The sequence below is a fragment of the Stenella coeruleoalba genome (assembly GCF_951394435.1).
Source record: "Stenella coeruleoalba genome assembly, chromosome: 10".
In the NCBI taxonomy this organism is placed as follows: Eukaryota; Metazoa; Chordata; class Mammalia; order Artiodactyla; family Delphinidae; genus Stenella; species Stenella coeruleoalba.
The window spans coordinates 77,639,955-77,655,341 of NC_137156.1; the positions used below are offsets into that span (position 1 = coordinate 77,639,955).

The 15,387-nt window shown below is 46.3% G+C and overlaps 1 protein-coding gene across 19 annotated transcripts in view; it reads left to right on the forward strand.

The window, feature by feature from the left end:
- The window catches only part of PTPRG (protein tyrosine phosphatase receptor type G), a 907,646-nt gene that overhangs the window by 796,243 nt on the left and 96,016 nt on the right, over nucleotides 1-15,387 (forward strand). For all 19 annotated transcript variants that reach the window (XM_079935460.1, XM_079935459.1, XM_079935474.1 and 16 more), the window contains 2 exons: nucleotides 3,817-3,866; nucleotides 5,996-6,758. In XM_079935460.1, the coding sequence (XP_079791586.1) occupies nucleotides 3,817-3,866; nucleotides 5,996-6,758 (813 nt within the window). The remainder of the gene's footprint in view (nucleotides 1-3,816; nucleotides 3,867-5,995; nucleotides 6,759-15,387) is intronic.

Consider the following 15,387-nt stretch of genomic DNA (forward strand, 5'->3'; position numbering starts at 1 on the left):
AAATGTCTGATCACGGTGACTTGAAAATGGCCAGTGTCTCCTTTGTCTGCAGACTTTCTCTGCTCAGGGGTGGACATGTGTTTGCTCGTTTTCTGTACTGGTGTTTGTCCCTGCGTGTTAACAAGCGTGTTAACAAAGGGGTACACAATGGCCTTAGCATCTTCCCTGCAGCAGTGGGCAGTGGAAAAACAAAATCTTCAGGTAAGCTAGCGTGCCTTTTCTGGTGAGCCAAGTAGGAGTTTATGAGCAGTAGAGGCCGGTGTACAAAACTGGTCAACTCTTAGGACTGAAGTTTTAAAAGGGAAGGAAATTAACTTAGGGAATTTCATGGACACCTTTGTTCAGAATTATTAGGTTTCCCAGGGATAAAGTTAACCTCTGGTTTGGGAGCATGAGGAAGCCCTGTGGAATATTTACATTATTATAGTAAATAAAGCAATATTTATGTCCTGTATAATGTAATAAATAAGTTATGTTTACCTTACTGTAGTAAATATGATAATAATGGTAATCGTTATCTGTAGAGCGGCTCCCAGTTACAGAGCGTTTGCCCATCGGTTATTTCATTTGACCTCGTGGCAACTTGTAACGCAGGTGTTATACGGAGGCGGAAATGACGTCCTGGGCAGTTGAGTAACTTGCGAAAAATCACTTGGCTACTAAGAAGAGTCCGATCTCTCATTCCAAAGCCCAATCATTTGTACACAACAACAGACCACCCCTAAAGCATAAATATTACCCTTGTATCCCCGGTCTTCAACAAATGGCTAAAAAGATTGATTACTAAGTGTTCAAAAGGCTTTTTTGCAATTCTCGACAGTCATGGAAACTAGGGCCTCTTAAGCTTTTTCTTTGAGCCACAGACTCATTAGGCAGCCTGGCCCAGCCAACAGATCCTCTCTCAGAATGGTTTAAAATAAACAGGTAAAATACATAGGAAAGGAGACCAATTATGCTCAAATACGATTGTCAAAATATTTTAAACAAATTGGGAACGTAGTCATCTGTGCGCTTCTTTTATGAAAGTATTAAATGACAAGTGGTGGGTCTATTAGCGACGGTGATTTCTGAGTAGTGATGAACATAAGTGATACTCCGAAATAGCTCCAACAACTCTAAGGCAGTAGGAAGATACTCCCATTTCAATCGCAGAGTCGTAGGACGATCCTATTAAAATGCAGCTGAGATTTGGAGCTTGCGTTCCTCGTGCAAGGAAAAGCTGCATCTCCGTGACAGCTTAGTGGGGGTGCAGGTCTTTTTTTTTCCCCCGTCCCTGAAGTCCACCGGGTCGGTGGACTCCTGATCTGAAAGCTCTTGTAGAAACTTTGTAGTCACCACGGCTAGAACTGACCCCAGTGGAAATTGTTCAAGATCAGTGAAAAGCGGGCATGTTGATGGAGTGGCCGGTTTGTTGGCCTTAAATTAAGGCCTTTGTAAAGGGCAGGGAACGCAGGTCTCTTAGGGGGCTTTCTTCCTGTCTTAACAAAGGGAGGTGTGTACACCTGTCTGAGGCAGTGCAGTATCGATCCCGAAGCAACTCACTGATGGTGGGAGGTTATATTTAGTGCCAGGCAGGAACTGTTTGCTCCCTAGGCTGCCTCATTTGACCTGGTTGTATTGACATCTAGCTCGGTCTGTTCTCCACATTTGTCTCTTCACCCATTTCACTTTCCAGCTGAGCGAAGTAAATATATCGTTAACTTGGGGCTCGCAGATACAGGTGCCCCGGGGCCAGGCAGGGAACACATACAGATGAGGGGAGGGCCGTCAGTGGGAAATTGCAGAATGTGCCCTTCGAAAAGGGGTGACGGACACTCAGCACCGACCAAATGTTGCCCTGCAGGAAGGTGAGCTCAGTTTTGCCCAATATTGTGATTTTTCAGGGATGAGCAGGAAATTGGGATTTTTAGGTAAAAGTTGCTGTTTACAACGTTGGCAGCAAATTCTTTTTTTTTTTTTTTTTCCCAAAAAGCTTGCAGGGCAAATAAAAAAATATGTCGGGTACTTGCCCCACTTCTAGTGTAGATGAAAACTCCAGCAGGTACAAATGTTATTTATTTGGAGATTTAGCAGTTTTTTGCTAATTTTTCAGTGTCTTTTATGTATAGGAAGCAAACGTTTAGTTTATGTAAGACTGCTGTTTTTGAGATCAGCACAAAGAAGCAGTCTGATATATTTTTTAAGTTATACTGTTTAGCATTTCATTATTCACAATAGAGAAAAGGTGGACGCAATCTAGATGTCCATCAGCAATGAAGGGGGAAACAAAATATGGTACATACAGACAGCAGAATATTATTTGGCCTTAAAAAGGAAGGAAATTCTAACACATGGGACAGCATGGATGAATCTTGAAGACATTATGCTAAGTGACATAAGCCAGTTACAAAAAGACAAGTAAATATATATGACTCCACTTACATGAGATATATGGAGTACTAAAACTTACAGAAAGTAGAAGGATGGTTGCCAGGAGCTGTGGGTGGGGGGGAGAGGGCAGGGGGAAGCTGGAACTTGTTTAATGGGTACACAGTTGCAGTTTTGCAAGATGGAAACATTCTGGAGATCTGTGGCACAAGGATCTAGCACAACCGAACTGTACACTTAAAAGTGTTTAAGATGGTAAGTTTTATGTGTATTTTACCAGTTAAACATTTTGTGTAGTTATGTTGTTTAATACTAACACATGGGTGAACAGAACTGAAAGAAGGAAAGGACATCAGAAGGAGTAACCTGTGGCTAATATAAAAGAATTTGAGGGACCTCCCTCGTGGTCCAGCAGTAGAGAATCCGCCTTCCAATGTAGAGGACTCGGGTTTGATCCCTGGTCGGGGAACTAAGATCTCACATGCCGCGCGGCAACTAAGCCCACGCTTCACATGCAGACTACAGAGCCCACGTGCCCTGGAGCTCATACGCTTCAACGAAAGATCCCACATGCCTCAACGAAGATCCCCCGTGCGGCAACAAAGACCCGATGCAGCCAAAAAAATGAGTAAAATAAATAAATATTAAAAAACAATAGAATTTGACCATTTAAAGCAACAGTGGTGATGTGTTACGAGGTTTTAAAACTTAAGTATTGATAGAAATAAAATATATGACAGAACACAAAAAGTGAGTTGGGCAAATAAATTACAGTTCTTACATTTTTAAGGAGAGATAAAAGTACTCGTTTAAGGTAAACTGTAATAAGTTTAGGATGCATATTATAGTCACTGAAAGGATAATATAAGAAATTATAACCAAAAAGACAATAGTGAAGAACAATGGGATAATACAATTTCATTTATAAGCAGTTCAAAAATAGACAAAACGCTGACAGAGATCAGAGTGGTGGCGACCTTAGGGAAAGGTCATGAGGGTACCGCCTGCATGCATGCACATGCAAACCTGCTGGGGTGCTGGAGAATGTTCATATCTTAATATGGGAGGAGGGGGAGTTACACAGGTGTTTACAGAGGTAAAAATTAATTGGACTCTACACTTAAGATTTGTGCATTTTAGAGTATGTAAGTTTTACCTTACGAATAAAATAGAAAAATGATTAAAACTTCTTAAAGTTGTAAATTAATAGCTTAAGACAGGAGTCAGCAAACTGTGGCCCACAGCCCAAACCTGACCCTCTACATGTTTTTTAATGACTCACAAACTAAGAAGGGTTTTACATTTTTTGATGGTTGGAAAAAAAATCGAAAGAGGAATATTCATTTTATGACATAAAAATTATATGTATTTCAGATTTGTGTATGTAAGTGCAGTTTTGTCGAAACAACAAAGTTATATTGTTTACAGTGTAATTTCTTTGTTTCTCAGCTAATACCACTCGAATATTCCAAGGGACCAGAATTGTCAAAACAGGAGTGGTAAGTAGAGAATGTAATCGCTTCGTCGTGTCTGGTTGGTAATTTGCATGCAGTTAAAACTGTCACCACGAGGTGGCAGTATGATGTTGTCTAAATGCTCAGTGTGAAGCGGTTAAAATACTGAATAAATTACATTATTCACTCTTAAAATTCAATGCATTATAAAAACAGGCTGTGCGACAGAGTTAAACCAGTAGTGTTATACTGTTATAATTTTTGTAGAGATAAAAATTCTCCATATTTTTAATTATTTATTATTTGTGGGAGCATAGGACATAAGAGTGCAAAGGAGTAGACATGCTAAAATTGAAAGGTTGTCATTTGGGAATTCCCTGGCAGTTCAGTGGTTAGGACTCGGCGCTTTCACTCAGGGGCCCGGGTTTGATCCCTGGTTGGGGAACTAAGATCCCACAAGCCATGCAGTGCGGCTTTAAAAAAAAAAAGAAAGAAAAAAGAATGGTTGTCCTTTGCCCAGTTACATTTGCACATTTCTGGAGACTCAGTATCTAAGTTTTCCCCTTTCTAGTGCAACTAATAATCCCAATATTAATTGCAGCTTTGGTGATAACAATAAGAGCCTTTTTTTTTTTGCGGTACGCAGGCCTCTCACTGTTGTGGCCTCTCCAGTTGCGGAGCACAGGCTCCGGACGCGCAGGCTCAGCGGCCATGGTTCACAGGCCTAGCCGCTCTGTGGCATGTGGGATCCTTCCGGACCGGGGCATGAACCCGTGTCCCCTGCATCGGCAGGTGGACTCTCAACCACTGTGCCACCAGGGAAGCCCAAGAGCCTAAAATTTATTAAGCTTTTCCCAGGTTTCAGGCACAGATTATTATTTTATTTGCTCCTCAAGATTCGTGTTACTATTACTCCCATTTTATGGATGAGGAAACCGAGGCTCAGTGAGTTAATGTGCCCAGCATCTCCCAAAGAGCAGGTGAGCAATCGTGGACTCAAGCCCAGGCTGTCTGACTGCTCTGTCTGCAGTGCCTTATCTTAAGTGGCACCTGGCATTTCATTAACCAACTTCAGAACTCAACATTTGCTAACTTGGTTGTTCTTCAAAAACAAACTTTTCAAACTGAAACTTGATGATACAGTGATGAAATGTGAGTTGTTCTGGCTGTATTATTTTGAACTGTATAAATGATGGGATGAAATTCTGGATTCTGCACGCCAGGTTTCAAGAACTAAAATTAAACTAATAGAGCAACACATCTTATTTTCCTAAGATACTATGTACAAATATAATCTCACAGCTGAGCCCCAGTTTAGTATGGTGGGAAGAATGAGCTGAGGTTTGGGCACAGGCAGCCACCTCTACTCCTTAACCTCTCTGCACCTCGTTTTCCTCACCTGTAAAATGGGGTGATGATCATGTGTGTCTCCAGCGTAGCTTGGGAAGGCCCAACACACAGTTGGTACTTGTTAAATAGAATTCTTATCGTTGTCATCTACATGAGCATAGATTTTGCTGTAGATAAATCCGGAGACTCTGGAAGGTACGGCGGCTGTACAGCGCCCAGCATGGGGATGCCGGCTGTAAACAGCTCCCTAAGCCTTCGGTGTAGAGCATGGCTCCTGCTTCCGAACCTGCCGCTGCAGACGTGGGCGGGCCACTGTCCCTCTGTCCGTCCCCTTCCTCACTTTAAGATGTGGAACCAGATCCTGGGGAGTGTTTCTAGACACGGCAGTGTATTCTCCACAAGAGCCACCAGTATATACAAGACCAAGGGCTCCTGCTTCTTCCAGTGTCACCCCAACAACAGGTGGCAATCTGATGTTGCCACTTCCTTGCTTATTTGATGTTTGTCTTTCAAACAACGTGAACGCTACTTATTGTTTTGTCACTTAGCCTCCTCCCGAGCCCTGTCAGTGAAAAGTTGGGGTTGACATGCTGGTTGCAATGTTTAAGTAATTGTAAAAACTTTTAAGAGCAGAGATGGTCATCCGTGGATCACCTCCTGTCAGCTTTGGCACCATGCTTTAGGACACCCCATGAGGAAAGTAAAAAGATGAGTAAAACCCTTGGAGGGTCATACCCAGGGCCTTGTCCCCAGTCCTGATGACTGACACTCTGCTTTCTCTTCCTCCGTCCCTTCCCCCAACCTCCCCGGGTGACCCCTTCAAGCCCACAGCATCTCCCGCCTCTTCGGCCGACATGGCCCCCATCAGCTCGGGGTCTTCCACCTGGACATCCTCTGGCATCCCCTTCTCGTTTGTTTCCATGGCAACTGGGATGGGCCCGTCTTCCAGCGGCAGCCAGGCGACGGTGGCCTCGGTGGTCACCAGCACGCTCCTCGCCGGCCTGGGCTTCAGCGGCGGCGGCATCTCCTCCTTCCCCAGCACCGTGTGGCCCACACGCCTGCCCACGGCCGCCGCGGCCAGCAAACAGGCCGGCAGACCCGTCCCGGCCACACCTGAGGCCTTGGCCTCTCCGGGCCCCGACGGTGATTCGGCGCCAACCAAGGACGGCGAGGGTGCCGAGGAGGGGGAGAAGGACGAGAAGAGTGAGAACGAGGACGGCGAGCGGGAACACGAGGAGGAGGGCGAGAAGGGCTCCGAGAAGAAGGAGAGGAACGGCGTGACCCACGCCACGCAGGCGCGGAGCAGCACTGAGCCCAGCCCCGCCCCCTCGGCTCCCGGCAGAGCTGCCCAGGATGGTGGGCGTCAGACTATAGCCGGGCGTGAGCGGGACCGCACTGCCCTCCCCACCGCCCAGCCCGAGGACGCCCTGGACCCCCGCCCCGTCACCCTCACCCAAGTGCCCCCCACAGTCACAGAGGAGCATTACAGAGAGAATGATCCCAAGAGGCCTGAGACACCGTCTAAGAAGCCTATGTCCCCGGGGGACCGATTTTCTGAAGATAGCAAATTTATCACTGTTAATCCAGGTAAGTGGGCCACTCCTCACTTGAGCCTCCAAGCTGCTGTGAACAGTCTTACCCTTTAAAAAATAATTGGGGGCAGGGGATAAGGATCCAGAGAGTGCTTAATATTCCTGGAATTTTGTGTGTCTCTGGTATAAAAATGTGTTTGTGTGTGTGTGTATGTGTGTGTGTCTTTTTAATTCTAATAAGAATCACCTACTCTCTTATCGTTGCTGGACTGTCTTGCCTTGATACTTGGTACCTGGTAAAATCGACTTGCCTCAGAATAACTCCAAGCACTTCAACCAGGCCCTGGTAAATGAATAAAAAAGACATCGATCTTAATAAGTTTATCCTTCAAGATTTCATTCCTTATTCACTTGTTGAGCACCTGTGTTTATGGACTGCCCGTTTGGTGCCAGGCCCTGGGCTGGGTGCTAACCCCGGTGAGCACGGTCCCTGTTGCTTGAAGCTTACAGCGTAAAGGAGAAGACAGGGGTGGCGGCAGCTCACCAGGGTGCACGCCGGGAAATCAGGAAGCAAGAATGTTAGAAAGCAAGCCAGCAAGTTCGCTGAAAAGCCAGAAAACGAGCTAACTGTTCGGTAAATAATAGAGGAAATAAACAGGGTGTTGTCAGAGAAAATAATCAGGAAGAGGGCAGGGCAGGGCGGTTTTTGAATTAAGAAAGGCCCCTCTGGGGAAGTGACATTTACATTAAAGCTGAAAGCGTGGGGATGGGGAGAGCTGGTATTATTAGCCCATGATCCCAGCCCGAGGAACAGGGCTCTCGCTCTCAGAGCCCTGTTTGCTCTGTGAATTAGCGAGTTCCTGGATGGTAAGACCAGGGCATGGCTGGTCTGGCCTCCACGGGGAGGATGTGATCCCCATCACGCTGACCGAGGGCAACTTTGTGACTCTGTCATATGCTCAAATCTTTTTCATTTCTTTTTTTAAAAATATTTATTTATTTATGGCCGCTTTGGGTCTTCGTTGCTGTGCGCGGGCTTTCTCTGGTTGCAGTGAGCGGAGGCTACTCTTCGTTGCAGTGTGTGGGCTTCTCATCGTGGCTTCTGTTGTAGCGGAGCATGGGCTCTAGGCGCGTGGGCTTCAGTAGCTGTGGCACACGGGCTCAGTAGTTGTGGCTGAAAGGCTCTAGAGCACAGGCTCAGTAGTTGTAGCACACGGGCTTAGTTGCTCCACAGCATGTGGGATCTTCCCGGACCGAGGATCGAACCCATGACCCCTGCATTGGCAGGCGGATTCTTAACCACTGTGCCACCAGGGAAGTCCACGCTCAAATCTTAATGAACCATCCTGATGGTTTCTACAAGGGAGCCCTGAGCGTGAGGGGTTGTTATTGTTGTGAGGGGTTTTCTTAATAAGAAATTCTTTCTTTTGCCAGACTACAAGATGTTTAGCAACAATTTTTTTTGCATCTAAGCTGTTGTGGAGTTATAAGAGTGCAAAAAAAAAAAAAAAGCAACTGGTAAATATTTATTTGCTTTTGCACTTGTAAACATTAAAATTCATCTAAAGCTGAGACCTCGTATGTTAAGATACAACTTAGAATAAATTTTCATGTTTTGAATTACGTTCCTCCTTAAAGCTGGTATGGACTCATTTTCTGAAGTGTGGGTTTGCTATGGGCGTTGCTCACTTTTAGGGAAAAGTGCAGAGTGGCCCTCCAAGGAATTGAGTGGAGGAAATATCGAGCCACTTGTGAAGCGGTTTGAAGCTATTCCTGCATGAGCAGTGACATTCCTCTAGGAATTGGCTGTGAAAAAGTTGGATTTCTTGCGTTTGAAGATATTGAAGAAATATTTATAGAGTACCCACTGTGTCCCAGGCACTGGAATAGGTACTGGAAGTAGACTCTAGATCTAGTCAGGCCTTGCTCTCCTGGGGTTTATGTTCTAATGGACAAGCTTGAGACTATTCCAGTAAACAACTGCATAACGTCAAGTGCTGGAGTCGGGGACAGGGACAGTATAGCATCAGATGGTCAAGGGATGGCATTTGAATGGAGACTCAGGTGGTGAGAAGGAGTTAGCTATGCCATGACCCATGAACGAGCGTTCTAGGCTGCAGGAGGGGCAGCAGGTCCAGAGACCCTAAAGTGAGAACTAATTAGGATCATCAAGGAGCCATCAGAGGGCCAGTGTGTCTAGACCGCCAAGGTGAAGGATACAGGATGAGTTCACAGACAAGCAGAGCTCAGATCAGGAAGGGCTCATCAGCCACGCTGCGGATTTGGTTCTAACGGGTATGGAAAAGCAGTGATGGATTTCAGCAAGAGAGTCACTCATCTGACTAACCTTCTCAGAAGGTCATGTGGGCCTCTGTATGGACATCTGGGGAGGCAAGAACGGACACAGGGAGTAGAGTTAGGAGGTGATGGCAATGGTGACTCGGACCGCTGTGGTTTCTCCAGAGACAAGCGGTGGACCTGGAATTGCTTGTCAAGCTTGAGTGGTTTGGCCTCTGGGCTGGAGGCTCTGGCAAGTTGCATTCCCAGCCTGCTCCTCTTAAACATTTTTTTTGTCCACACTCCTGAAAAGTGTGGCTTGCTAAGAGCTTGGGTTGGGAGTGTTGATACCTTGAGAGACTGAGGGTGGGGACCTGGGACGTAGTCCAAGTAAGCAGAAATGAGTCATTGCAATGGGAGTCAAGTTCCAGAGTCCAAGGAAAGGGGAGAAGAAACAGGTGGTAAACCTGGGGTATTTCCACCTCCAGGTACGGGGCGTGCGGGTCTCAAGTTTCAACGCTGCAGGCATCTGAGCGTCTGCCATCTTGGCAGGGTAGCTCTGGAGTCAGATCCCTACAGTAGGCTCTGCCCTTTATTCACGCAGGGTCCTCAGGCCAGTCTTTGCCCAGAGTCTGTCTGTAAAGTGGGGATAGGCATAGCCCTTAGTGCCACAGGAGGTGCAGAGTCACCCTTGTCGGAGACAAGGAACGAGGAGCTTTCGGCATCCCGAGGGCCACATGATGGCACTGGTGACTTAGGAGGCCCCGCATAGGTCCTTCTTCTGCAGTCATCCTTGGACATTAAAGAGCATGTGGAGACTCTGATCCCCAATGAGCTGGCTTTACAAATGACCTCCAGGAACTCCGCTCTGTCCCCAGCACTGGTGAATCAGAGCATCTTCCCTTGCCACCTTCATCTCAATGGGAACATCCACTCCCTCCCAAAGCCAAAAGGGATCTTCCTTTAGAATTCCAGGCAGTTCCAGGCAATTCCAGGTTGAGAGTAGTGGTGGGGATCGGTTAAGCCAGAGATTGGCAAACTTCTTCTGCAAACAGCCCGAGAGAGCAGACATTTTCAGCTTTGTGAACCATAGGTCTTTGCTGCAAGTGTGCATCTCTGCCAGGTATCACGGAAGCAGCCAGGGCTGGTCTGTGCCCAGTGCTACCCAAATGGGCGGTTGTGATTGGGTTCTGGTGAAACTCTGTTTACAAAAACAGGCAGTGGACCTCATTTGATTGGTGAGCTGTCATTTGCTGACCCCTGGTTTAAGCAGAAACGTGTGTACCCACTGGTGAATAAAAGATGTGAGTAACTTGAGGGTAAAACCCGAAAACCCTGCATTGTCCACGACCCCCAAGGTCTCACTTTGCTTCCATCCATCTCAGCCTTTTCTCCATCTGCCTCCTCCAGCTTGGTGTTTATTTTTTAAACGAAATCACCATCATTTTAATGTTAGTGGTGACTTCTTTGAAAGACTGTGGATGTACATTTGTTTAAATCTGTTCCACATTTATTTTTTCTTCGTGTTAAAAACAATTCTTTAAATCAATATTTAGTCTCTTTGAAAAAAGCGTTAACGTTTAAAGTTACAAACTGTGTTATATTTTTACCAGCATCTCAAAAAGGCTTGATGTTTGATAACATCTTTTCAAGTGCTATGAGTAGTAGCTTTAGTATTAACTTGCAGGGAAGGAGAAGAGGAGAATGCTTCTCTAGAAGAAGGGGCCGGCGCAGACACATGCAGAGATCAGGCAGGCGGTAGGCATGGTCCGTCCCTCAGGAGGCACAGCCCAGATGTGGTGTGGGCACCCTCAGATGCCTACTGGTGCAGTAAAATGTTCTCGGGATGGTACGTGGCATGCCCCAGCAAAAGCATTTCAGGGTGGGCATTGTCTACAAACTCATCACTCAGTGCTGGGATTTTTCATTTTTCTTTCCTTAAAATCAGGGCTCCTTTTTCAGATTCAATCTTGGTCAGAACCCCATTATGTAAACACTCATTCACCGAAAGCTTGTTGACTGCCTTCTCGGGGTCAACTAAAGAGACAGTCCAGTTTAGGGGTCAGGAAAGTACAGTCTCCAGGCCAGAACTGGCCCCTGGCTGGCCTTTGTCCTGCCCCTGGGCTAGGAATGGACAGTGTTGGTCAGCGACTGAGGGCTGCTGTTCTGCTCTGAGCCAGAGTCAAGGGTGCTAAGCTCCAGCCACCCCACTCCTTTTGGGCAAACCCCACTCCTTTGGGCACCTCTTTGGAACTTTCAAGCTCTAAAGAAAACCTTTGACTATAAAAATAATTACATCACTGGTTAACATTCGTTCCATGCTGGTGTTGTCTGTGCTAAAAGCCAAAATGTGATGTCACTTAATCCCCCGGGAGGCCCGTGCTGTCCTTGTTGCCATTAGGCCGGTGAGGAAACTGAGGCTCAGACGGTTAAGGAACGTGCCCCGGGCAAGACGTGGCGAGACTGGGGGTCAGACATGGGCCCTGACTCCATCGTGGTCCTGCCTGCATCCCGCCTTAGGGGCTTGCTCCCTGAGTGGGCAACACAAGATGGTTTCAGGTGACGTGTTAATTATTAAACGAGTATTTGAACGTGTACTTTTAAAAAGATACCATTTTTTAATTTACGGCACAGGTTCTCAACCAGAGTGATGATTTTGTTCCCCTTCCCTGCAGGGATGTTTGGCAATATCTGGAAACACTTTTGGTTATCATGACTGAGGAGGGGGCTGCTACTGGCATTTAGTGGGAGGAGACCAAGGCTGCTGCTAAACATCCTACAGGGCACAGACCAGCCCTGCAACAAAGAATGACCTGGTCCAAAGTGTTGATAGCGCCATGGTGGAGAAACTCTGATTTATAGTATTAACGTAAAGTTCCTTTTCAAAGTGTACTTGAGGGAAAAAATAGTAGTTAATTTAAGGTCAGAAAGAAGTAGCAATACAGGCTCATGAAGATAGGGCAGACATCATGAATGTGAAACTCAGCTGGGGTATATGGAGGTAGGAAAATGTTGCATACTTTATTCAAAATAAAATAGAACAGGCACTCGTATGGACTACCGTGGCAGTTTGCAGTCAGGTTTTTTGTGGGGAGAAGTTTTCTACGTAATTCTGCTTGCCCCGGGTCTTGGCTGTGATCTTCATGGGAGTGTGGGAAAGAACTAGCTCAGGTGCCCTGAAGGCACCCGTGTGATTTCGTTTCCTCCAGGGAAGTGTCTGGGTCCTTGGAAGTTTCTGCCCCCCACTGAGTGACCTTTGAACTAGGACAGCCTGTGTATCTCTTAGTGCAGGCAACCAGACCTCACCAAGAACACCGAGGTTTCCAAACAGGCTGGGGTCAGGAATTCAGGCTGTAAGGAGTGGTGTGTTTGACGTGAGTCCTGACTGATGGCAGAGTCACGTGACGTTGCAATGACGTGTCTGTGGCGGTGATTTCTGGTAGATGAGGACCTGCCGTATATATGGGACTTCGAATTAAATTGGGATTTATCAAACGCCCTCAATTTTCCAGCACCTAATGGAAATACACATGACAGTTCCACTGTTGAGTCTGATTAAGTGAGCTCTGTGTGAAATGGTAAGGAGGGCTTATTGATGAGAACTCCTAGTGGTGATATAAATTGAAACACATGACAGATGCTCTAAATCCAGCTCAGACGTGGTAATCGGAGCATGGAACCCGTGTCCCGTTGCAGGAGAATATATGTATTTGTAACCCACAGTCGTGTCTCTGGTTTAGCTAATGCCAGGGCTCCAGCAAATTAAGACAAATTTTGTGGCCCCATAAAAAAGCGGCCGCCTGTTTACTTCACACCCATTAAGGGGGCTACCACGAAACCCCCAAAGCAAAGCAAAACAGAAAATAAGGTGTTGGTGAGGATGTGAAGAAATGGGGACCCTTGTGCCCCGTTGGTGGGAATGTAAAGTGGAAGCCACTTGGGAAACAGTATGGAGGTTCCCCGCAAAATTAAAAATAGCAATACCATATGATCCAGCAATCCCACTTATGGGTATTTACCCAAGAGAATTGAAAGCAGAGTCTTGAAGAGATATTTGTACACTCATGTTCATAACAGCATTATTTATAGTAGCCAAGGGGTGGAAGCAACCCAAATGACCGATGAATAGATGAACAAAATGTGGTATACACCTATAGTGGAATATTATTCAGCCTTAAAAAAGAAGGAAATCATGCCGCATGCTACAACATGGATGAACCTTGAGGACTTATTAGTGAAGTAAGCCAGTCCCCAAAAGATAAATATATATATATGGGTATGATTCCATATATATGTGTGTATATATATATATGAGTCCACTTAGGTGAGGTACCTAGAGTGTAGTCAAGTTGTAAGGCAGAAAGAAAGTAGGATGGTGGTTACCAGGAGCTGGGGTCGGGGTGTTGGGGAATTGCTGTTTAAAAGGTGCAGAGTTTCCGTTTTGCAGATGAAAAACAGGTTCTGGAAATCGATTGCACAACAGTGTGATATGCTTACCCCTACTGAACTGTACTGTTAGACGTGGTTAAGACGGTGACTTTTCTGTGTGTTTTAGCACAGTTTTTTACAAAAACCAGCGCCTTAATTCACAGCTGCGGGTGGTTTTGAAGGAGTGGCCTTATCAGAGCAAATGCAGTCCCGTTGTGCGCGACTGAACCCGGCTGTAGATGTCTGAGTGTGCAGACATCTGCTCCTAATCTTTCTTGAAAAGCGAAAGAATCCTACTTTCCCCGAGTCCCGAGAGTGGCCTCTCAGATCCAAGCTCATTTTAGTCTTGACCACGTAGGGGTTCTTGTCCTGAAGCAGAAGTTGAGCCCTCACTGCGGGGTAGGAAGCGTTTCAGAAAGGTCCATCTGATGTCTCACTGCCTGTAGCATTTATAGTACATTGTACTCCGTTTTTATTTGCTTCTACTGGGATGAGAGCCAAGCCAGTAAAAGGCAAACAGCATTAATTCAGTGATGACATATGCCACTGAAAACTGTTTTTCTTTCTTTTTTTTTTTTTTTTTTTAATTTTTTGGAAAAAGCAGAACGGAGGCACTTTACGATTCTGGTGGATGTGGAAATAAAAGCTGGGAGGAGGGAGGGCTGTGGGGAGGTCATTAAACCCTCCCTCCCTCCCGCAGATGCTCAGAGAGGGTTAGGTATTAGACAGCATTTTGCCGTAAGTTTCCACTGGAAGCCATTTCTGAGACCGGCTCATTCTCTGAGTCCCGGCCCTGCCTGGCCTCACATCTTCTGACCCTCCTAGCAGCCCCTCATCCGCACATCACATCCATGGGGGGAGAGGGGGGTGTAAGTTGATACCTCCTTTCCATTTTTATCCTCTTACACACAGACCAGAAAGATGCAGCCCTGGAAAGAGTATGAAGAAGGTCCAAGTCCACAGAGAGGAATGGCCCACGTTTATAGAGGGAGCAACTGTCTGATTCGTTTCTAATTGGTTGAAAAATAAAATCTCTTTGAAAATAAATATGGAATTGGGAAAGCTGCCTGGTCAGAAGCAGCCTCTTCTCTCGAGCTGAATTAGTAATTTCAGAATCCTGGTCAGGAGTTTTATTAAACCATGATTTTTGCTTTTGATGATAAGGCCTTTGTCAAAGTCCCAGGTGTGTGTGTTGTTCTGCTGATTCATTAGGTCAGAGTGCCATCCTGCAGACAGAAATTCGACTGGCCAGAGGGAGCTGGCAGCAGGAGTCAGGAGTGAAGAAAGCAGGTCTGATGTGAGACATTAGGGAGCAGTGAGGACTGTGGCAAACTGATGAGCCATGCCCTGTCTTAGAGAGTGTGCTGCTTGGTTCTAGCTGATGTTTGCCATGTGGGAATTCAGACCTGTGTTGCTAGCCAGTTTTGAACATCTCCAGGAGAAGATTCCCTTTTTGATTTTTTTGTGAACTCTATTGTTTATTAAATCTTGGCAACTAACTCACAATTTAATTAATAACTCCCAGGGGAGGGGTGCCAAGCCAGACACATCTGTGGGCTGCCAGTTCACACAACCCATGGCAGGCAGGAATCAAAGGGCTAGGCCTGCTGGCAAAACCAAACCAGCTGGACAAATCAGAGATGGAGGCGAGAAGGAGGTGCATTAACCCAGAGGTCCTGCACTTGTCCTGGTGTCAGGATTCGGGCATCACAGAGAGAGGCAAACCTTCCAGGAGCAGGGTGGCCAAGCTCTGCTGGACCTTTCAGGAGGCAGCTGGGATACAAGTGAAGCTCTGAATAAAAGTGAGCTGCTCCTAACAGTTGGGAGCATCTAATTTTATCACAGTCAGCGCCGTTGCTTGGTTCCGTTGAAAGGAAGAACGAACGTTCTCTGGACGCGGGCACTGTGACCAGTCTGGCTTTCTGAGGATGCAGCCCGTGCAGTCACACAGCCCTGTGCTCAGAAGGCCCTGTGTTCGC